Consider the following 22,800-nt stretch of genomic DNA (forward strand, 5'->3'; position numbering starts at 1 on the left):
GACGACGAGATTCACCGGAGCGGGGAGGCGTATCTCACCTCCGAAGCGTTTTCACCAGTCGATGTTGGAGAAGATGGTGCAACACAATGTGGAGCGACGAGAACCATATCTGCATGTTCCAGGTCCAAGAAACCGCAATCAACCTCCTCCACCAGCTCACCGCCTCCATCACCTTCTCCGCCTCCGTCTCCTTCGCTTTTGCGAACTCCATCTCATTCTCCTCCTTCGTCGCCTCCGCCGCCACCACCACCATTGGCGGTTACACAAGAGGAGTGGAAGCAAATGATGCATAATATTGGAGATATACAACTACGAAACGAGCATCTGCATGCTCAACTTGATTTTCTTCGACACGAGCATCAAGACGATGATGTACGTGAGGCGAAGACGATGCCTTTTTCCACAGAGGTGGAGAATGTGGAGATTCTTGATAATATGAAAACTATGGTGTTGGATTTGTATAGTGGCGATACGGATCCGAATGATCATCTCTTATATTTCAATACGAAGATGATGATTAGTGCAGCTTCGGATGCGGTGAAGTGCTGGATGTTTCCGTCGACCTTTAAGTCGACGACAATGGCGTGGTTCACAACTTTACCGCTTGGATCTATGTCGAATTTCCGGGAATTCTCCTCGAAGTTTTTGTCCTGTTCTCGGCAAACAAGATTCAGAAGGTGACGATCAATAACTTGTTTAACATTCGACAACGGATAACAAGTTGAGTAGGAAGCCCGCAGCCTTGATGGCGGAGGTACGAGCGAGGGTGCATACGTATATTTTGGAAGAGGAGGATGAGGCGTTTAAGCGGCAACGGGAAAAAAAAGAGAAGTAGGGGCCCCTCCTAGACAGCAGGTGAAAAAGTGATCTAATGTCGAGCATGGAGATAGCAGTAAGCACAAGGAGGGGAAAGGTCCTTCCGTGGTAAAGTAGTTCAGGTAAGCGTCGTATGCAGCACGCGCCACTTATGAACGTCGGCGTCCTTGGCAACAACCATAATCTTCTCGCTAGCGAGCAGAGGCTGACAAAGAGCTAAACACGAATCTGACGGATATCTTTCGCGAGATCAAGGATGCGAATATGGTGGGCGAGCCTGAATTACCAAAGCGCCCACTGAGGGATGTCGACACAAATAAGTGGTGCGAATATCATCGCACGGTGGGTCATGATACTGATGATTGCTTCACCTTGAAGCGAGAAATTGAAAAGTTGATAAAGACGGGGATCTGCGGCGTTACATACAAAGGAATGATCGCCCGCAAGCTCCGGCGAGAGACCAGAAGAAAGTAACGTTAGCTGCAATAGCACATGGGGCGGAAGAAACATTCGCCCAGGAGTAAGGCCCCCCTACGGGAACGATCAACGGAGGATTTGGGGGTGGAGGCGAAACACATGCAGCGCTGAAGAAACACGTATGAGTCCCCTGGGGGTTTGATCACCAAGATATCACGATCACAAAGGCATATTTTCTGGGAGTCAAGCCGCATAAGGATGATCCCATTGTTGTTCAGTTGAGGATTAATAGCTTCAACATTAGGCGAGTGCTTTTGGATCAAGGAAGTTCAGCTGATATCATTTATGGAGACGCGTTTGACAAGCCGCATAAGGATGGTCCCATTGTAGTTCAGCTAAGGGTTAATAGCTTCAACATTAGGCGAGTGCTTTTGGATCAAGGAAGTTCAGCTGATATCATTTATGGAGACGCGTTTGACAAGCTGGGGTTAATGGATAATGACTTGACGGCTTGACGCCATACACAAGGACTCTTGTTGGTTTTGCTGGCGAACAGGTGTGGGTACGTGGCTACCTAGATTTTGATACCATTTTTTGTGAAAATGAGAACGTGAAGGTTTTAAGAGTGAGTTATTTGGTGTTGCAAGTGGTGGCTTCGTATAATACTAAAGATTATGTCATTATGTGAGAAAATGAGAACGTGAAAGTTTTATGTGAAAATATGTGAGATTTTGATACCATTTTTGGTTAAAATGAGAACGTGAAGGTTTTAAGAGTGAGTTATTTGGTGTGGCTTCGTTAAATATGTATGATTATGTGAGATTAACATATGAGGGGATCCAAATCCGCTTATCGGTGTGTTAAACATTGCCATTATGTTTTTTTAGTGTAAGACAGGTGTTCTTCTTTAGAGGAAATTCTGTTCAAGCCGAGAACATCCACATCATGGTGGGACTAACCCTTAAAATTTATAATTAATTTAAAATAATTGCACTTTGTTCAAATTTTATTTATTTACTTCAAATCTTATTTTTTTATTTTTTTTAGATATATCAGTTTACTATCATATAAAAATAGATCTATTCCATACATTTCATGGGTTAATACAATCGTCATAAAATTTTTAGTTTGACAAGATTTCACCACATGCAGTACCTACCAACGCAGCCATGGTAGTAAGTAGTTACATTGACATAGAGTTGCACACACACACATGGTGCGACCATGGAGTTGTTGGCATAATGTCATTAGATAAATTGTGTGGCCACGCCAATCATAGTTCTCAACTTGAAAACCATCTTCTATGGAGGGCTTTTGATGGGGAACACCCTCAAGAGTGTCTAAAAAGAACTCTTTCTCTATGTTAAAAAGGTCATCCATATTTTTCGTTCCATATACATAGTAAGATCAAAAGAGAAAGGAATTGAAAGGAAATCAAAGAAGAATGAAAAGTTTGAAAAAGTTAAAAGGTTTAAAATGTAAGGAATGTTGCAAGGAAAGACATTTTATAGAACCCCATCAAGGAATTGTATTCCGTGCTTTTCATTGAAAAATAACTGAGTATTTATATACAAAGGTCCTAAGCTAATAGTTAATAGGAAATAAATCTAAACTAGATTACATGCGTAATTACATTATAATATATCAAGAATAAATATTTTAATATTCTATTCTAATATTTTATTCTATTCTAACACACCCCCGCAGTCAAAGCTAGAGATTCACCGAGACTGATACTGGAGTGAAAATCATCAAAAAGAACATGAGGTAGGCCTGTTGTGAAAATAAAACCCTTCAAACTCGAGAGCGGCCGGAGAAAACACTGGATGACCTGAAGATGAGGAACCATTGTTGGCGTAAGGAATAACCGTTGGCGTCGGAAAGCTGGAATCGGAGTGTGATCGGCCATAAAAGGATAAGGGAAAAGGGGGGAAAAATGAAAAGTAGGTTTTTTTTTTTGTGCGGACTGGACTGGAATAAAATATTTTAATATTCTATTATATTCTAACACCCCAACCTTCTCATTAAGGACAACCCATCAACTACTAAGTCAACTGATCAGAATTTTCAAATCTTAGAAGGCATTTCCAAGCAGATTGTGAAATCTCCCAAAAATTACTAAGTCTGTATGTCAATGAAGAACGGTTAGAAATTTTTTTCAGTAGACATATAGCCATACAGAGAGTCACACCCGAAGAAGTAGCAAAACACATTGTCATGGGTAGAAAATAATTCTGAAAGCATCATAAAAAGTGACTTCATACTAGTGAAGCTAAGCATGCCAAAATTGACATGTCAAGCGAGGGGCTCATGTTCTGTTCGGCTAATCAACCCAAAAGGCCCAAAGGAATCGTAGTCGACCCATAGGGCTTGCAAATAAGTAGGCACCATTAGGGTAGACTGCATAACCAAGTAAAGGAATATAATCCCCGACAAGTGTCTAAGCGGCCACACACTAGCCGAGATGCAAACGCGAAGCCAACCATACACTCGAAAGCTCCTACGTACTTAAGGACTTCGCACACACTTGTAGAGAGACATTTAGGTTGTGACTCTATAAATACATGTTCAGTAATTTATTTGTTTCACATGTTCTTCAATAATTCTAAGAATATGAGATCTTCTAAAAAGCTCTTTGAATTCTCTTCTTGTTCACATGCTGACTTTAGCGTCAAAGTGTCTTCTGCATTTACTCTCGAACGTGCAACCCGCACCACCGCACTCTCACCGCCACTCTAATTGGATGTGCTCCGCTGCTGAGACCGAAGAGATTGTCCACGCCTACTCTCAAGAAGAACAGTCAAAATTGTATTTGAAAATAATAATTAACTATAATTGTGGAATCACAAAATTTTAGAAGTGAATCTTCTCAATTTTACGAAAAATTTGACCATGAGAAGTTCATTATCTCACAATTGACTTTTCTATGTTTAATAATTTAAAAAATAAAAGATAATTAAATCATAATTAGATGATAAAGTAGTTTTTCTTGTTTTCTTTGGGAGTTTACCCGCATGATTCATCGGAAAAAAGATAATGAAAATTAACATGGTTAGTTTTTCTTATAATTGGGAGGATCATGTTCTAAAATTGTTTAAAAAATAAAGTAGAATGACAAAAAGTACGAAATCATTAAACTAAAAAGCCTAAAATTTCAATTAAGTCTAAAAATTTCGAGTAAATTCACTTTTAATTACTTACTCACGACAATTTCATTTAAGAGTGCCACCTAGGTGTACAATGTCTAGCAAGAAATTTTTATGGAAGAAACAGAACTCAGAGGCAATCAAATTTGTAACCAACTTTGAAACAGAAGTCATAAATGAAGACAGAAAAGAAAACAGATGAAAGTCAAAACATTAGCATTCCCGATGTCGTGCACAGTTTATGAGTAATAAATAATTTCCATATCATTTTAGAGAGAGATTCTTTCTCACAAAAAAGTGAAAAACCACGTACATCAAATGGTGTGAGGTACATAATCGAGGATCCTAACAAACAATGATAGGATTAGAAATCCTAATCAAGATCGTTAGAGAAGGAATCCTGTTCAACTATTCAAGGTTAATAGAAATCCTAATCAGAATAATTACGGTTACGGTTAGAGAATTGTAAGAGAAAATAATGAAAAAACCATGCTCATTTTTCTGATATGATTCATCAAACATAAATTATACTCCCTCCGTCCCCTATTATAAGTCACTTTTAACTACTTATCTTAGATTAAGAAAAATAGTTAAAAGCGATAAATTTGTAAGACAAAAACATGACATTTCTAATGTCACACTTAGAATTTCTCTCTCCAAATTAAAATTTTTCAATTATAACTACCTCTTTCATCTTAAATATGAGGTTAGTATTGGAAACAAATATTAAATGTTGCATTAGTATCACAAAGTGACTTATAATTAGGGGGAAAAAACTCAAAAAATGTGACTTATAAATGGGGACGGAGGGAGTAACTTACAGAAGAAAGTATCTAACTGAAATTAGAAACTGATTATTTGAACCAAATATCTATATTAGGAAAAAATAACAGGAATTAACTGTATTAAATAAATTAGATATTGCCTAAAAATAAAATAGGTAAATCATAACAACTGAATCAAGTAGATAAAAACTGAAACAATTATCTAAATTAGTAAATTCTAAATATACCAAATTTAATTAATCAAAATTAATTAGATATATATATAATTTAATTATTTATTTTTGAAAGATAATTAGATATAATTAATCATTTAAATATTTGGGTTTATTGGTTATTCTTTCAGGCCTATCATATAAACTTTTTAAAATTTTCCTGACTTCTTCATGTAGTCAAAAGTATAAACTCTTCTAAATTTTCTCAAGTTGAATTTAAAAAATAAACTAAATAGAACTTCCATTAATATGGAATAAATTAAAGCATGGGAATAACCTCTCCCCTCCACTGTGAGGCATATCTCATTATCAGCTAATAAGATAATGCTCCCAAAAACTTAGCAAATCCAGTACATATAACCTGTTTTTATCCATGATATGTATTAAATAGGTGGAAGCTTTGAATATCTGTAACGAGAGACATATACAATGTTTAACTGGACATCGTCTTATCACTTGAGATAAATACAGCTATTTCCTGTGAGTTTGTTCTGACTGACATAAATCTTGAATGAGTCCTTGTGAATACAACCATGTTAATTTATTTTTAAGGAAATAGCTGTTTCCCAATTAAAAAAAGATAGAAGTTGGTAAGAGTTAAGACTCTTCCTTCCCCTGCCCCACAACCCAAAGTGAAAAAAACAAGAAAGTTTACAATATTTAAACAACCATAAACTTCATAGTCAATTTAATCCGTTTCCTTCCCTTCCATGATCTTCCCCCTCCAACTCCCACAATTAATTCACATAATAGCTATTCACCTCTGGAGAATCCGTCTATCTCCAATTCTCTATATATATGCATATACCAATCTTTAGGAATGCCATCTCCACTTTTCATATCTATTAATTAGTTCTTGTATAGTGATCAATTCATCTGTGATCACAGAAAGAAAGAAAGAAAGAAAGAGAGATGAGGAAGGAGTGTCATCCACTGTTGAGGGGAGGGAGAAAGGACAACAAATTCAGACAGGGGTTTTCTTCATCTGAGATGGAATCACTTGCTAGCATATGTGAGGTTATTCTTCCTCCATTGCCAATGGATGCTCTGAAGATCAAAAAGCATGATGATGTGTCTATTGAGGATGTGGAATTCTTCTGGAACACTTCTGCTTCTCACTATCCAATCCCTCATGAGGTATACACATAATACATATGTATTGCATGTGTAAATGTTTAACAGTTTTCTTCATGATTGCTTCTCTGTCTCTTTTTCTCCTTCTCTGTCCATTTCTGATCTAAGAGAGAGTCCTGTATGCAAGGTACAAGTGAGACCTACTTAGTTTCTATGTGGCTACTGTGCATTTCATCATGTGTAAATATGAGGATTTATGTAATTTCAGAACTTCTAAATTATAGCAGAAAGTAATTGCAAAAACAAACTGTCATTCCTACTGACATATTTGGATACATGATGAAAGTACAGTAATAACTTCTCTTAGCTTTTGGGGTTCAAAGTGATTTTCTTTGTGTATCCAAACATGCTAAGTGATTTTCTGTCGTGTATCCAAACATGGTAAAGATAAAACCCCACCCTTTTATGGGATTTGGCAACTCTATGATGAAATTGAGGGATGGAAACATGTGACTGTAAACTAGGAATCATTAAATGTTATCTACAGTATTATTTGTCCTTTTTTTTGTTATTGTTGAGCAGTTACTTCTAACAACTGTGGTAGCTACTTATTACTGCTATCCTGGGTTGTCCATGTGAAATGCAGGAACTCATAACGAATCTTTTTTTCTAGTAATTTGGCATTCAGTGAAAATTTTCTAAAAACTTTATTTTCAAAATAAAATAAATGACTTTCATTAATTACCACTTTTTTTATTTTTTTAAAATTATACATGTGTCATTGTATATGGTTAGTGAACTCAATGAAAATGATATAAGTAAGTTGATCAAAGTTTAGGTATTAAGATTCCCACATTATTTTCCAACTTCACTTTTAAGGTATTAAGTTAACTGAATAAACTTTTGTCTACATTCTTCATATCTCATGCATGTCATGTTTTAATTTTCAATGGCGACAGGTTGCTGAGATATTATCTAAGAGGAGCTTAATAGAAGCAGTAATACTGATTAGAGTGGTTTTATGGCTGCTAGCAACGAGGTTGGGCACATTTTTGCTCTGTGGTTTGCTCTGTTTCAGTGAGAAATGGCCCTTTATCAACAACTTTTCAAGCATGTCTTTGAAGAAAAGAGAAAGGGTTATGCAGTGGTGGCTGAAGAATAGGTTCATCACACCTATTAGACTTGCATTTGCTTACCTCAAAGTCCTGTGCCTCTTTGCTTATTTCACTTGGGTATACTTCAACCTAGATCTAAAGTTCTCTTTAATTATATTTCTTACATTAGATTTACTTGTCATCTTCATCCAATGAGTTCATGTAAGAAAGATTAACTAAGTGTCTTTGATTCTAGTCTTTCTACGTTTGGGAGCCTTGGAATCAATTTCGGTCGACTTGAATCGCTTTTAGGTGGTTACATAGATGTTTGACTATCGACTTAGAGTATTGATTTTAGTCCAAAAACCAATTCTGCTGAGAAGCTAGAGTGAATAATTTCTGCGGTGGACATAATCGATTGTGAATTTTGTAACTAGATTTAACAGCTTTATCATTAGAAATCACTTTTCCCATAAACGTATCCAAACATAAATCACTTCACTTTGAAGTCACTTTAACTCACTTTTATCATAATAAATTTTACCAAAGTCAGTGTGTCCAAAATCAATTATAGCTATGCAGATCCAAACACGCCATAAGGAAGAAACTGGAGAACAGTTTTTTATAAGTTTTTGAATTTTTGCAGGTTGATGAAAATGGGGATAACCCAGCATGGAAAGCCATTGGATATGAGGTGTCAGCTGATGAGAAATTGCCCAATTCTTCTAATGGGAGGCTCCTTGAAAAGGGGATTGTGGAAACCATGCATGAAACTAACTCAACTCTTCAACAATCACTTACTGAGAAAGGCCTGAATGTCACACTGGACTCCAGAAACAACATCCTCAAAGTCAAATGTGATGCAATAGTTGTAGGGTCTGGTTGTGGTGGAGGTGTTGCAGCTTCTGTTCTTTCAGGGGCTGGACACAAGGTGGTTGTTCTAGAGAAAGGAAACTATTTCGCCCCCCGCGATTATTCTTCTCTAGAAGGACCTTCCATGGATCAGTTATATGAAACTGGAGGGATTTTAGCTTCTGTGGATTCCAGAATACTTCTATTGGCAGGATCAACAGTAGGTGGTGGCTCTGCTGTTAATTGGTCAGCATGCATTAAAACACCTCACGAAGTGCTCAAAGAGTGGTCTGAAAACCACAACCTTTCCCTCTTTTCAACTTCAGAGTATCTCTCAGCAATGGAAACTGTGTGTGAGAGGATTGGTGTCACTGAAAGTTGCACACATGAGGGATTCCAAAACCAAGTGTTGAGAAAAGGGTGTCAGAATCTTGGCCTGAAAGTTGATTATGTGCCAAGAAACTCATCAGGGAACCATTTCTGTGGCTCATGTGGTTATGGTTGTCCCAAAGGAGAGAAACAAGGGACTCAAGATACATGGCTTGTAGATGCAGTTGAGAATGGTGCTGTGATAATCACAGGATGCAAAGCTGAGAGGTTCTTGTTGGAAAATAACAGGAATGGAAGTGGCAGAAAGAAGAAATGCTTGGGAGTTTTGGCAAAGGCTCTAAGTAGTAGAGTCACAATGAAGCTTCAAATTGAGGCTAAAGTAACAATTTCTGCAGGTGGGGCACTTTTAACACCTCCATTGATGATCTCTAGTGGGTTAAAGAACAAGAATATTGGCAAAAACCTTCATCTGCACCCTGTGCTAATGACATGGGGGTATTTCCCAGAATCAACTTCAGAGCTAAAAGGAAAAATCTTTGAAGGAGGTATAATCACATCAGTGCATAAGGTTCCATCAAGAGACTCCAACTCATATTCAGACACAAGAGCCATAATTGAAACCCCTTCACTAGGACCAGGATCATTTGCTTCACTGTGTCCTTGGGAATCAGGTCTTGACTTCAAAGAGAGAATGCTGAATTACCCTAGAACTGCTCATTTGATCACTATAATCAGAGACAAGGCTTGTGGACAAGTCACAACTGAGGGGAGGGTCAGCTACAAATTAAGTGCTTTTGACAAAGAGAACATGAAATGTGGGTTGCAGCAAGCACTGAGGATTCTGAAAGCTGCAGGAGCAGTTGAAGTTGGCACACACAGAAGTGATGGTCAGAGAGTTAAGTGTGGTGAGGTTAGTGAAAATGAAATGGCAGAGTTCATAGATAGTGTATGTCCAATGGAGGGGGCACTTTCACCAGGTGAGAATTGGAACATTTACACCTCTGCTCATCAAATGGGGAGCTGCAGAATGGGAATGAATGAAAAAGAAGGTGCTGTTGATGAGAATGGAGAGAGTTGGGAGGCACAAGGGTTGTTTGTTTGTGATGCAAGTTTGCTTCCAACTGCTGTTGGAGTTAATCCCATGATCACAATCCAATCCACTGCTTACTGTATCTCAAATAGAGTGGTAGATTATCTTAAAAGGGATCAAATCTGAAATTGGTTATTCTCTTCAGTTTCTTTCCGAAACTTTTTTATTGATGGGTTGAAATTCATGTAATGTCCACTAAAAATATGAGTTCTACATCCAATTTAGTGGGACTAATGAAATTCAACCAATCAATGAATGACCGTTGAAAAAAAATGTGTTAAATTGAGTGTTATCAGCATCCCTCTTCGTATAATAATGCAACTGAAGGTAATTTAATCATGGATGATTAATTATCAAAATATTGTATTATGTTAAGAATTTATAATTTTATGTATCTAATGGATCTTTAATTTTCAAGCATCAGTGTGTTATTTGGGATTTTTTATATTTTTAAATCACTTTTATTTACTATAATTCTTGCTTAAGGAGTGACCGGACTAAGGCATGGATCCGGCAACGAAACAAATGCGTGTGTATGATTTTAATGTAAACTACATTTAGACCCACACACAAGAAGCATATGAAGAAAAAGATTTGTGTTAATTTGTTTTATTTTTTAAACAAACCTGCATAATATTAAGAGAAAACGAGTACAGGGGTTATTGAATCATGGTGCATCGGTAAAAAGAGCCTAGGGCCGGTCCCGACATTTTGGAGGCCCGGGCAAATAATAAAAATGGACCCCTAATAATTTTAACGTTCGAAATTTCAACATAACTATTATGTTAGTTCGTTTGGCAACTGGCCGGTACATAAAAGTAACATACATAGTTACTTACGACTAGACCAGCTCAAGTCATTAATAACATCTTGAACATTAATTATTATAACTAAATTTTATTTTAGGGGAAAGTTTAATGGGATTTTTTTTGAGGCCCCTTCTTTTTGGAGGCCCTAGGCTATGGGCCTGCTTGCACAGGCCCAGGGCCGGCCCTGAAAGAGCCCAATGAGGGATTTCCTCCATCCGACTAAAAAGAAGATTGTTTGCCATGTAAGCGGCAACAAAAACAGCAACATCAAAAATCGAAACCAAAGTACAACAATCACTAAGAATAACACCGGTAGTAAGTCTTTTAGAAGGCCTCTTCCACCTCTCATAAAGTTGAAGCTGAAGACAATTAGTCTCGAAACCAACAATCCAAAAAACCATCTCGGAAGCTAGAGAGAGCGCCAACGCAAGGCCAAAGCCTCCGCCACCACCGGAGAGAAAGCTTCTATCGAGGGACATTATTGTTTACGCATGTTGGTTGATTATTATTGACTGAAGCAAACTCTTGTCGATGATTGTATAACACATCTAGTGTTGTTAAGAATGTTACGTGAGTGTGTATCAAAGAAAATGTCACATTTACCATTGATTTTATGAAGGTCATCATTACCACTTACACTTATAGTTCGTATTAAGGTTACAATTATAGTTTTTAATAACAAGGCATGGTAATATTTGTTGGATATTGTTATTTGTGAAACTTTCTTGTTGAGTTTATAACCTTTAAAGATAAAGAACAAATATAATTTTATGATGATTTTAATTTCTACATGTGACAACATAGAAAAAGTGAATTTCTTAAAATTACTCATTTCTTACCTATTTTTTATGTCAATATAATCTCTAAGTGAGTTAGTCTGCCAACCAGCTAAATGCCAAAAGGTGGGTTGTGTTAAGGCTTTAAACTCAAATGTTGAAAATAAGTCAGCTCAGCCCGCGTTTTGGCGAACCAATGACGGTGTGAGTCCGACCCACCTGTCAATCTGTATTGTCAGTTGTCACCCCTAAATGCATCTCATTATTTAATTTTTTTTTGATAGGCTTCCCATTATTTAATAGTTCAACGGGGTGTAGCCGTGTAGGGTTTTAAAAAAGAAGCTTTCAGAAAATTTATTTATGGAAATACTTAACGAAAAAGACGTGTGATGTGAGGCAGAATTACAAACCATACAATACATACATCACCCAAGGGCCAGTGGTTCATTGAACAAATTTGTTTGGTATAATTTATGGTGTTAGTTGTAGCAAGTACCAACTGGCAAGTACATACTCTGCGTATTATAGTAGCCTTTTTAATTTAGATAAAAACCAAATATTATATACGGAATAAAAGATATTTAAAATCCCAAAATAAGAAATAGTGTACTGTAATTTAAGATATAAACATAAATATGGGACCATTTCTCGTTTCTCGTTGCTTTCAGTTTAGTTTACCAAGTTGCAAGCTTTTCAGCATTTATTTCCTCTTTCGTGTCAACCTCTCATGCTTGCTACTCGTGCAACCTAACTAGAGAACGACATGGATAATTGGATGTGATTCATATCTTTGTCCGGGGCTCCAGAATACTAATCTATTATAATATAGTAATTCTGAAGCGCGCGCTATAACGTCGACAAATCAGCCTTATTCCTATATTAAAATTTGCCACATCATGTTTTAAGCTGATGTGTCAGCTCCCATCTCTAATAAGCTTGAAAACGTGACTATCCATCGTGACTTTTGTATTCCCCATCCCCTAACGTAAAACACCCCTTTAAGCTCCCTCTCATGCTTTTACATGGTCACTGCGATAGAAATCGTTCCTAGCCTTAATACCCAGTTTTTCTTCGGATAAAAAAATGGCTACAACAACAACGACATTGCTCTGTTCTCTCTGCACAATGCACAGCCCACAAACGACGGTAGGTAATCAATTTCATTCCCCAACCTCAACCTTAGTTTTTTCCTTCAATTGATTCTCTGGTGCTAGCCACATACAAATACAATCTCAACACACTTTGTAATTTTAGTAAATTTGTCCTGCCTCTGATTGCAAGATGTAGCCGCGCGCGTAGGACTCAAGTTTACGTCATCCCAATGTTTCTTACAGTAAGTATCCCTTCATCTTAACTATTGTTTCACTGTTGTTGTATAGATAGCATAGTCTGTTGGATTATGATTTATGACATCGAGTGCGGAATAGGTGGAACTGAAACCCTTTAATTTGATGCACACATAGTCAACCATGTCGAGGTGTAGTGCCAATGGTCTTCCCATGGCCTTTTGATAATTAGAAACATTCATATGCCCATTGTTTCTTACTGTTGTCACCCTCTTATCAAATCACTCAAGTGAAACTAATAGGAGCATTTTATGTTTAACTCTTATCTACTGAAAATAAGCACCAATGTGCCAGTTCTCTACATAGACATGGTTCCCCTTGTGGGATTTCTTAGTGCTTCAAATGAAGGATTGAAACACGGGTGGCTCAGAGCATCACAAACATGGTACTCATTTTCTTTAAAATATAGTTTGATAATATATATGGAGGAGACTGGAGATGAGAGGTTTTCTTGTATCACTAAGTAACTCCTTGGATCAAATATTTTTTTTACATTTCGAATTTGATAAATGCATAGTTTACACTACAAAAAAAGTGTTTTTTAGAGGCATTTATTTTGTTAAATTGTGGCATTTAATAAGTGCCACATGTGCTGTTACTGGCATTTACTTAAAGTGCCCATATTCCAGATGCCACAACTTGTTTGTGGCATTTTTTGCTTAAATGCCGGTTTTGTATGCCACAAATGGTATTGGCACCTTTTAAATGCCACAAATGCAACAACCATTATATTAGACTCAAACTTTTCTGGCAGCTGGTAAATGCCACAAAATGCAATGTGATTCTCACATTATTGACGTCACGTACCAATTAACTTCAATTTCAATAATATTTTTCAATAATTGGTTATACTTCCTTATTTTATTCCATAGCCAAATTCATGTTTGTGCTAGACCAGCACCCGTTCCAATACAATCTCATAGACACAATGAATAGATTATGTCAAATTTAAATCAAAGTCAGCAAAACTCACAATTTCGATACAATCTCATAGACACAAAAGATAGATTAAGTCAAAGTTAAACCAGAGTCATCAAAATTAAACACAATAGAAATGCAGACAACTGCAATATGTTCCTTTCAATAATCTCTCTTAGGAGAATTATTCTTATAAACATAAAAATGAACTATGTCTATGTCTATACCTACGAAATAGAAAATAGTATTGAAAGCAACAAGGGGCCACTCATCAACTGTTGAGAAATCAAATCCCACATCAGACCCAAATGCCAATAGGTGCCTTCAAAGTTGCCAATCTCAATGCTACATCAGCAAAAATCAAAACAGAGCAAAAGTGTGAGGAATAGATGAAGTGAACGAAGGTGAAAACAAAAAAATACTTATCCTTTAATTTCCACCACAAATAAGTGAAATAACAGATCATCATAACGCAAGAACAGAAGTGATACCTTGGCTTTCTCTAGAGCTTCAGGAACCTTGTTATCTTAGTGGCTTAAAAGAGTCGGTTGTTAAAATTATCATTTTCCACTCATAACTTCCATCATCTTAAGTAAGAACAACAATCTTAACCCATTTTGGCTACAACTTTTTTTACCTGACAAAACAGGAAGAAACTTGCAGAAGAAGGATAGCCTGTTGAAGCGGAAGCTCAGTAGAAACAAATAGATTAATTGCAGAAAAAACCTGCAAATAACAATAATGATATACTACACTTTATTTCACAAAAGATAAGTACCATACTTACTTAATACTTAGCATTCCTTCTGTCTCAATTATCAGTGGAATGCTTATGGAGATCCTTTCACTGAAATCATCAGACCAAAGGTCTTATAGAACTAATATCCTTTGAGTTATTTGAATAATCCTTCTAGAATGTTGTAATTGTAGAATTAAAGAAGCATGGTCCTAAACTATTTTATATAAATATAATATGTGGCTTCTCCGTTTTTCTTTGTGAAAATAGCTCTAAGAAGACAACAGAAAAAAAAACTGACTGCTGACAAGATTCAGCGAACTAGATGATTCCTATGTATTTAGATTTCCAAAAGGTTCCTATATATTTAGATTTCCATTTTGAAGACAAAGACACTGCAAAGAACCTATCTAGATATTTTCATACCTAATGTAACAATCACAGTACACTAAGTAACTAACATAATGCTTGGCTAAGCTTGAGGACATTTTTTTCCTTCACTTTATTCATTAATTGGAAATAACCAAAACCAATTTCGACATCTGGATCAAAATACTCAAAAACATGGTAAAGAGACAAGAATGAAGCATGCAAACACAAACAAGATATATGTATTACTTACTACCCAACAAGATATACTTGCTTGACTGCTCCTGGCTTCCCCCCTATAAACTTGAAGAAACTCTTCACTTTGCAACCTTTGAGCAAAAGCAGCATCCTCATCTTGGCTAGAAATCACTCTTCTTGTTCTCGCTCTCAGAAGAGAGTAAAACAAAGCTTGAAAAAAGAAAAAATGGTAATTATAATAAAGAACCATAGACATGCAAAACCGGACATTACAATACAATAAATTGCTTGATATGATTACTAGCTTGACATTAGATAAACACCATCACATGATGCAGTGTTTAAAACATTTACAGGACGCACACTATCATTCTTAACATGGGAGGCATAAATTAGAAAATGCAAAAAGCCCATAAAACTAATTATCATGGGACGCACCCCATCATTCTTGACAGTACTTTGTCAATCAGTTGTAGTATATTAATCTAAGAGTTAATCAAATAACTAAATAACACAACTGTGACTGCAACACTAGCTCAAAAAAAAAAGAGTGCAACACAAAACACTTGGAAAATCAGCAAGGAGCTAAACCCAAAAGTAATAAATTCATTAACATTCCATTAAATCACAACACCTGAACAATCATAGGTCACAAGTGCTTCAAATCCAGTTGATTGGAATAACTCCCAAGCATCTCTAGCAGAATGGTTAAAGCTTTTACCATAAACAACAATCTGCATTGGACAAGAGTATAACTAGTGAAACTAAATGAAAACCAAGAATATCTCATATTTGAATTTTGATAATCACTTACAAGATTCAATTTCTATTATACATGGAAGGTGATTACTAATATAGAAACAGATAAGTGTCTCCACAAGATGAAAAAGAAAATCGATACAGCATAACAAAAACTCATTCTTGCCTATCTTTGACCTGCAAGCATGATATAAGTATCAGTGTGGAATCAAATGAGCTAAGGTTACACAATATGATGCCATAATATGTTCCATTAAGACCAAAACTTGCTACCTTACCACAAGAAGCCACCTGCGTCCACCATCACACATGCTTGAAGCCACAACACAGCAGCTCCAAATGACCATAAGCATCCATAAAATCACAACAAGCATAAATGCATATGCCAGTCTCATAACCTCATGAAGATTCCAACAAGCATAAACGCAAATGCATTTCACGTTCTTTAAGCCACGGGGTGATCTAATTATTCATACAATAGATGAATTCAGTTAGTGGAGAAATTAGAATACAATTCTTAAGAGTGAAATAATCACTATCAGTCAGCAGTAGTGATAAAGGGGAAACAAATGAGTATACTCTCACCCTTTTTCCATAATCAAGACCAACACTCTAATCATTCTAAAACTAGAATCAAGATTTTCAAATCATCTTAACAGGACTATAATGCTGTGTTTTATTCCACATCTGCATATGTTGTCCATATCACTTTCTCACAATCACAACTATTTGAATCATCAATCCACAAATTAAAAATCAATAAACTTTTAATCCACTTCCATTTGCCTAGAAACACCATCTCGTGACACACACAAACTAGGGAATGAAAAGACTAGGGTATTCAAAACTCAACAATGTTCCATTCAAAGGATTAGGGTAGTAACCAACTCATCGATTGCTTCGGTTCAGAACACAAAGCTTCACCATCGCAACCTTCACCGAAAAACGCCTCTGTAACGCTCAAGCCTTAGATTGTGGAACGAGAAACGAAGTTGGAATGGAAACTTTGGATCGAGAATCTTACCATCCAGAATTTCTGAGCGAGAAACAGATAGAACCTTCACCTTCACGCGATCTCCATCACCTTCACGCAAACCTCGATGCCAAATTGTGTTCGTCATCACCTTCACGAGAATCTCCACCTTCGCGAACCTTCATTCTCGGAGTTTGAATTGGACGCCGATGTGGAAGGTGGTGTGGACGCCGATGGCGATGGTGATGGCGATCCAGTAGTTGTGTGCGAAGGAGGAAGGGTTTTTGTTGAGGAATCTGGCGGAGGAGGAAAAGAGGTGGCGGTTATTGCCGTCATTGGTGGCGGTGGTGCCATGGCGGAAGGTGGTGTTAGGGTTTGGGAAAGATGAAGAAGGGGCAGAAAAGGAACGGGCACTAGTGGAGGAGGAGAGAGGAAATATGTAAGGTTTTTCGTTTTCCTTTTCAGTTTAAAAATCTGGAACTGTCTAACTGTGAGTGAAAGTTAAAAAACAAATTATATATTAAAATTGAAAAGGGTTATTTGTGGCATTTAAGTTAAGTGCCACTTCAGAAAATTGCTACCAAATAGCTGCTAATTAGCTAGGAATCTGTTTTTAAATTAATGGCATTTAAGTTAAGTGCCACTTTTGAAAATTGCTACCAAATAGCTGCTAAATAGCTGCGAATGTATTTTTATACTAGTGGCATTCTGATTAAATGCCAGAATAATATACACTTGTGGCACTTTTTGGTAAATGCCACAAATATAGTGCCACTAAAAACAATTTTTTTTGTAGTGTTACTGCCTTTCTGATATATGTGCTTGATGATCATGTTTTTCCCATATTAGATGCATTGGGATCTCTTCTGAATGATTAGAGCATTACCTATAAATCTTTGTTGGAGTTTACATTGACATGATTTACTGGCCATATCAGTTAGGGAAGGAAGAAGGCAGTCAAGGTGATTTTACTTTTAATGTTTCAGGTGATTCGGGTTATACCTTTTAGAAACTGGAAGGTATAGCCGTGTGGCTTTCATGGTTTAGTTATGAAAAGTGATTTATTAGAAATGATATAGAAAGTTTACAGGAGGGGAAGTTTTAATGCTTCTCCACACCTCAAGTAATAGATAAGGTTTCCTATTTATAGGCTTCTCACTACCGCCTAAGTATAGCAGTTTAGAATAGTTTAGTGTATTCTAGATAATGTCTAGAGAAGTAAGCTCTAATTTCTATGGATGATTGAACATTTTGAGCTCATAATCAAAGTTATTTGGCTGTAGATCTTAGTTAATAATAGATTTTTCTGCCTGCCAATTTTCCCATATAGCTGGAATATCTTGCAAAACTCAGAAAAACTGGTTGCATTTATAGGTTGAGGATCATGAGCTTAGAGGTGTTGCAGGCTTGCAGCACTCAGTGCTAGGAATGGTTATGCAGTAGGAAACATGATTTCTCAAGCTCTTCACTAATTACTTCTGCTGGAAAACTATAATAAGTTGTGTTTGATATGTAAAGAAAATGCTTTTTAATTACCTATTCAAAACCAATACAGTTAAGATCTGAATTGAAAACCATGCTCTTTACCTATTCTTTTTTTATTCCTTTATTTGGAAAATAGCTTTCCATTTGTTATTCTATCCCTATCATTATATTAATTTCTATTCATTATGCAGGATATAAAGAAGGAGGCTCAATAGTTCATTTCTATTCAGCATGCAGGATATAAAGGAGACTCAAGAGTTGATTCTTAAATTCTAAATGAAAAATGATTTGTTTTACTATAAAAGGATTTGTTTTGTAGTGATTCAATTTCCATGTCTTAACAACGATTAGTACAATTATAAAGAATTTTACAATAAATACACTACAAATTATCTCAGTTGTATTCGCCCGCGCAACGCGCGGGTCGTAGTCTAGTTATATTGATCTTACTCTTCAATAAAAAGGCTAACATAATATCCACTAGACACGTATAATACATGTATGCGATGATAAAAATTGACCCATTTGACTATCTTTAAAGAAAGTCTATCTTCCTCTTTCTTAATAATTTGTTAATTTGTTAATATGATAACTTATATTATATATTAGTTTACTATTTTTTTAATCTACTTCAATTTATAATTGGTCAACAATAAAACCTACACATTTGTCCTTGCCGAATTCTTATCACCTCATTTAAATATAGCACAAACTAAACAATGCAGTCTTAACCATTTTTCCAATGCAGATGGGAAATCAAGAATAAAATTTCATAAATGACCTTTGAGAATGAGAAGTGAGAAAAGTCTTAGTGAATACGAGAGGTTAGTTGAGTGCCACTATGAAAGAAATCAAATTGGAGTTGTGAATGGAAAAAAGAAATTAAAGTTTTCGCGGTGATATCTAACCTCATTATATACGGAAGTTGTTGGCGACAGAAAACATTTTTTAGTGCATTGGATTGATAAATTGCATTCGTTAGAAATTGATCATTGGATTTCTCCCTACCCAACTCATATGTTCTTCAGCTCCTAGCACTTGAGTTATCCTATAACCTTACTTGGACAAGATCTATTCTATAGGTTCCTACTATATGGAATGTGGACTGATTTGATTACATGCCTATATTCAACTAATTCAAACTCTATATTGAAATAATCCCATTCCACATAGACGGCCAGTGCGAGTTGTACTTTTAAGTTATTATCCATTTATAATGCTTAATTTAAAGTAGAGACTTGTTGGTTGTTTACCTTTATTATTTATTCGTGCTGCTGGAAATATGTGAAATTCACAAACACTTCTGATTGTGTTACGGTTGCACTTTAAATTTATGTGAGTAACGCATTTTACAAGTGCGTCTCTAACTCTCAAACCGTGTTAGGCAATCGGTTTTAAAGTGCGAGAGAAGACAGAACATACCAAAACCAAAAAACAAAGCGTTATAAAATGACGATCACACAACATATATTCTACAAGCAAAATAAAAGTAGCTTAAAATCACAACCACATGAGTACAATATTATAGTATTACAAGGTTACAATACACTATTACAACATTAGCATAAGCAACAAGTTAGTCATCCGTAAGATCTACGATTTCCCCGCTCCTTTGTAAGTTTTGCTCCATAAGAATTTGGAGTAATTTAGACATGCGTTCCAATATGTACCTCCCAACCAACAGCTTGATCACACAATTGCAGATTAGTAGGTTACATAGGAAATCCTCTTGACAAATGCACCTACAAGACCATTTATATTTTTACTAAACACACAATTATAATGGCATGTAATGCGTATTTAAAGTAAGAAAAAGTTAAGTACTTGCACCAAATGATTGTTGTTGGCATGTAGTATACAACCCAATGAACAAGGTTAGAGGCAAGACGGTAAAGCACCCCTTACGCAATAATGTCACCAACACAACCCGATACACAAAAACAAGTCCACAATATATATACATGTCCATAATATATCCTTCAAAATTTCACCCATTGAACTTTTGGCATTATATAATCAGCTTCAGAATTATTTTATAAATGTATGCTCTTATAGTGCATTTTTGAGGATTGATAGAATTGTGATCTTACCACAAAGCTTGTGAGCTTAGTTTATATCCAATCGTATATTTGTGTTTGTGGTTGACTTTGATTTTTTATCTTTTCCTTCAATTGTGGAGTGAACTTTTATGTTCTCATCAGGTAGAAATAAAATTAGGTGAAAATAGATTGCAAAAAAATTGGAATGTGAATCAATCAATACTAGTATTGATCTCGCGTCATGCACTGATTGAATAAGATCGAGTATGAATACATGAATATAAGTTAGAAAATTAATAAGTGTTGATTAATTATTGGTACACACATTCTTATAAATCACATTCATTGTTGTTGAACATATATTTCTTAACTATCGAAAATAAAAAAATCAATTTTTTTTGTTTGTAACTTTCGCAAGTGACGCATACAATTGGTCATGCTCTCACAATAAAAGCAACCCCAACTGTATAAAATATTTTAATTAAATAAAAATTGATTTAAGTTAGAAAATGCATTAAATATAAATAACTTATTTTGCTACATAATTTGACAATTCGATGCTTATTTTCAAATTTCAAACTGTAATAATACAAAAAATTAAATTTGTAGTAATTGTTTTAAAAATCAAAATTTTAGTCTAATATTGTATGTAATTGCGCTAAAATTTTAATTTTTTTAAAGGGGAAATATATTAATAAATAGGAAATGTTGAGAAACAATCTCTCTCAACAACATGGGTACAGTTACCTAGCCAAGCAAAAGGCTGGCAAAAACCAAAGCTCCAACAAGATACAATCTGCCGCGAAGATTGAATACAACCCCAACCATGAAAGGTAAAAAGCCTACTAATCCAAAATGCATAGAAAAAACGTATGGATCACAATCCTCATAAAAAGCATCTAAAACCCAATAAACCTAAACCTCGCAGCCTAAAATCAAACGAAATGGAACTCCAACGGGGACCGAGATGCAAAGAAGAGATCCGAGATCAAAACAGGCCACACAAACGCCCATCCCGGCATTGATAATAACGACGACAGAAACCAAGAAAACCAAATAGCAGTAGGCACTAGAAGTAAACAAGAGTCAAAGAGGTGCCACTCTAAATCAAAAAACAACAAAGCTCACGCCGAACAGGAGACACACGGTTAAAAACCCCAAGAGAACCAAAACCCCAAACAATAACCAGTCTCAGCAACGTCCCAAATATGATAGACGCCGCGGACACTGAATCCCAAGACGCCCATAGCTACGCTGAGCAAGGGCAAAAGACACCTCACCACCAAAAACCCAAAAAACCACCGCCGACAACACCCACCGAAGCACCTACATAGCAGCGAAACCCAACGAATCTAACTCAACCACAACCACTGAACCTCGGTTTCCCAATGATTACGAACCAAACAAACACAGAAAGCATAAAACAGAAACGTTCCAGCAACGCCACAAAGCTCACAGCAACAACCTTCCCTAACGCAAGATCTCCACCATGAAACACTTGTCAGCCACAACCACTGAACCCCGGTTTCCCAATGACTACGAACCAAACAAACACATAAAGCATAAAATAGAAATGTTCCAGCAGCGCCGCAAAGCTCACAACAGCAACCTCCCCTAACGCAAGATCTCCACCATGAAACACCTGCTGCTACCGCATCAGGCCGCCCAGCAACAGGACCAAAACCCCATCCTCTTTGTCCTCAAAGTCGCCCCTAGAAAGAACACCACGAAGGGCCCAACAAAAAAGCCAGACCATATCAACAACATCGTGTGGAACCCGTCGGACAAGGAAGGAGCGAGCCAGACATCGCTAAAGCCACCTTGCCATATTTTAGGCCGAGAAAACCCGGCTGAAGAGAGACAGAGAAGTTTATTTTGGTTACAGGAGGAAATTTAGACGGAGAAGTTTAATTCAATTAAAATTAATTTAAATTATGAGATATATTTTTTGTGGTGAATAAATTAGGGAATGTATGAACGTAATCAAGTTATTTTACCGCATTATCTAATAAATTGATTGGTTTAAATCAGTGAATGAATTTAATATAATTAAGTTATTTTTCAAACTTCAGATGGTAATACATATAATTTAACTAATAGTCTGACAAATTTATATAATTGTGACGGTAATGATCAACATTTTTTTATTTGAATGAAATTTTTTTAAATTTCTGCATGACATAGTTGTACAAATTTTATTTATTTTTATTATATTTAATTTAAAATTATAAATTAAAATGGATATATGACATCATATTAATGATTTTATGATTATTCTAAAATATAGATAATGATTTTGATTGTATTTATTAAATTATAGTAATATATGATATTGTATTACTGGTTAAATGAATGATACAATTGCATCATATTAAATTATTACAATTAGTCTAAAAATTTAACCTTATATTAAATTAAATTTTAATTTATCAAATACTCATAGTTATAAAATGGTGTAACTTTCTATATTTAAACTCAAACAATAAATATTAAAGTCACAACTAACCTTTAGTTAATTATTCTAATATCATTAATAACCATTAAATGTCATATTAATGTCGTATTAATTTTTAAAA

General features: G+C 35.8%; 2 protein-coding genes and 1 long non-coding RNA gene across 11 annotated transcripts; 2 read left to right on the top strand and 1 right to left on the bottom strand.

The window, feature by feature from the left end:
- Positions 1 to 6,046: 6,046 nt before the first annotated feature.
- Positions 6,047 to 10,236, top strand: LOC130743387 (long-chain-alcohol oxidase FAO1). Its single transcript, XM_057595614.1, has 3 exons — positions 6,047 to 6,513; positions 7,410 to 7,682; positions 8,191 to 10,236. The coding sequence occupies exons 1-3, from the start codon at positions 6,289 to 6,291 to the stop codon at positions 9,940 to 9,942; spliced, it is 2,250 nt and encodes a 749-aa protein (XP_057451597.1). The 5' UTR covers positions 6,047 to 6,288; the 3' UTR covers positions 9,943 to 10,236.
- A 1,936-nt stretch (positions 10,237 to 12,172) lies between these two features.
- On the top strand, positions 12,173 to 18,634 carry LOC130743393 (uncharacterized). 2 transcript variants are annotated; one of them, XR_009021466.1, is made up of 3 exons: positions 12,173 to 12,551; positions 12,683 to 12,734; positions 18,377 to 18,634. It is a non-coding gene; the product is annotated as an uncharacterized LOC130743393 (long non-coding RNA). The 2 variants fall into 2 exon arrangements; XR_009021465.1 differs by having other exon boundaries at positions 12,173 to 12,547; positions 18,377 to 18,632.
- LOC130743391 (uncharacterized) lies at positions 13,681 to 17,285 on the bottom strand. 8 transcript variants are annotated; one of them, XM_057595619.1, is made up of 6 exons: positions 16,752 to 17,273; positions 16,006 to 16,678; positions 15,603 to 15,702; positions 15,024 to 15,178; positions 14,303 to 14,391; positions 13,681 to 14,010 (listed from the first exon to the last, which is right to left on the bottom strand). In XM_057595619.1, exons 2-6 carry the CDS (start codon positions 16,120 to 16,122, stop codon positions 13,893 to 13,895), a joined length of 579 nt encoding a protein of 192 aa, XP_057451602.1. In that variant the 5' UTR covers positions 16,123 to 16,678; positions 16,752 to 17,273; the 3' UTR covers positions 13,681 to 13,892. The 8 variants fall into 8 exon arrangements, 4 of the variants coding, with proteins under 4 accessions (XP_057451602.1, XP_057451601.1, XP_057451604.1 ...); XM_057595618.1 differs by having other exon boundaries at positions 16,006 to 16,189; positions 16,752 to 17,267; XR_009021457.1 differs by having other exon boundaries at positions 14,157 to 14,391; positions 16,006 to 17,255.
- Positions 18,635 to 22,800: the final 4,166 nt, after the last annotated feature.

Source organism: Lotus japonicus, chromosome 3, assembly GCF_012489685.1.
Source record: "Lotus japonicus ecotype B-129 chromosome 3, LjGifu_v1.2".
In the NCBI taxonomy this organism is placed as follows: Eukaryota; Viridiplantae; Streptophyta; class Magnoliopsida; order Fabales; family Fabaceae; genus Lotus; species Lotus japonicus.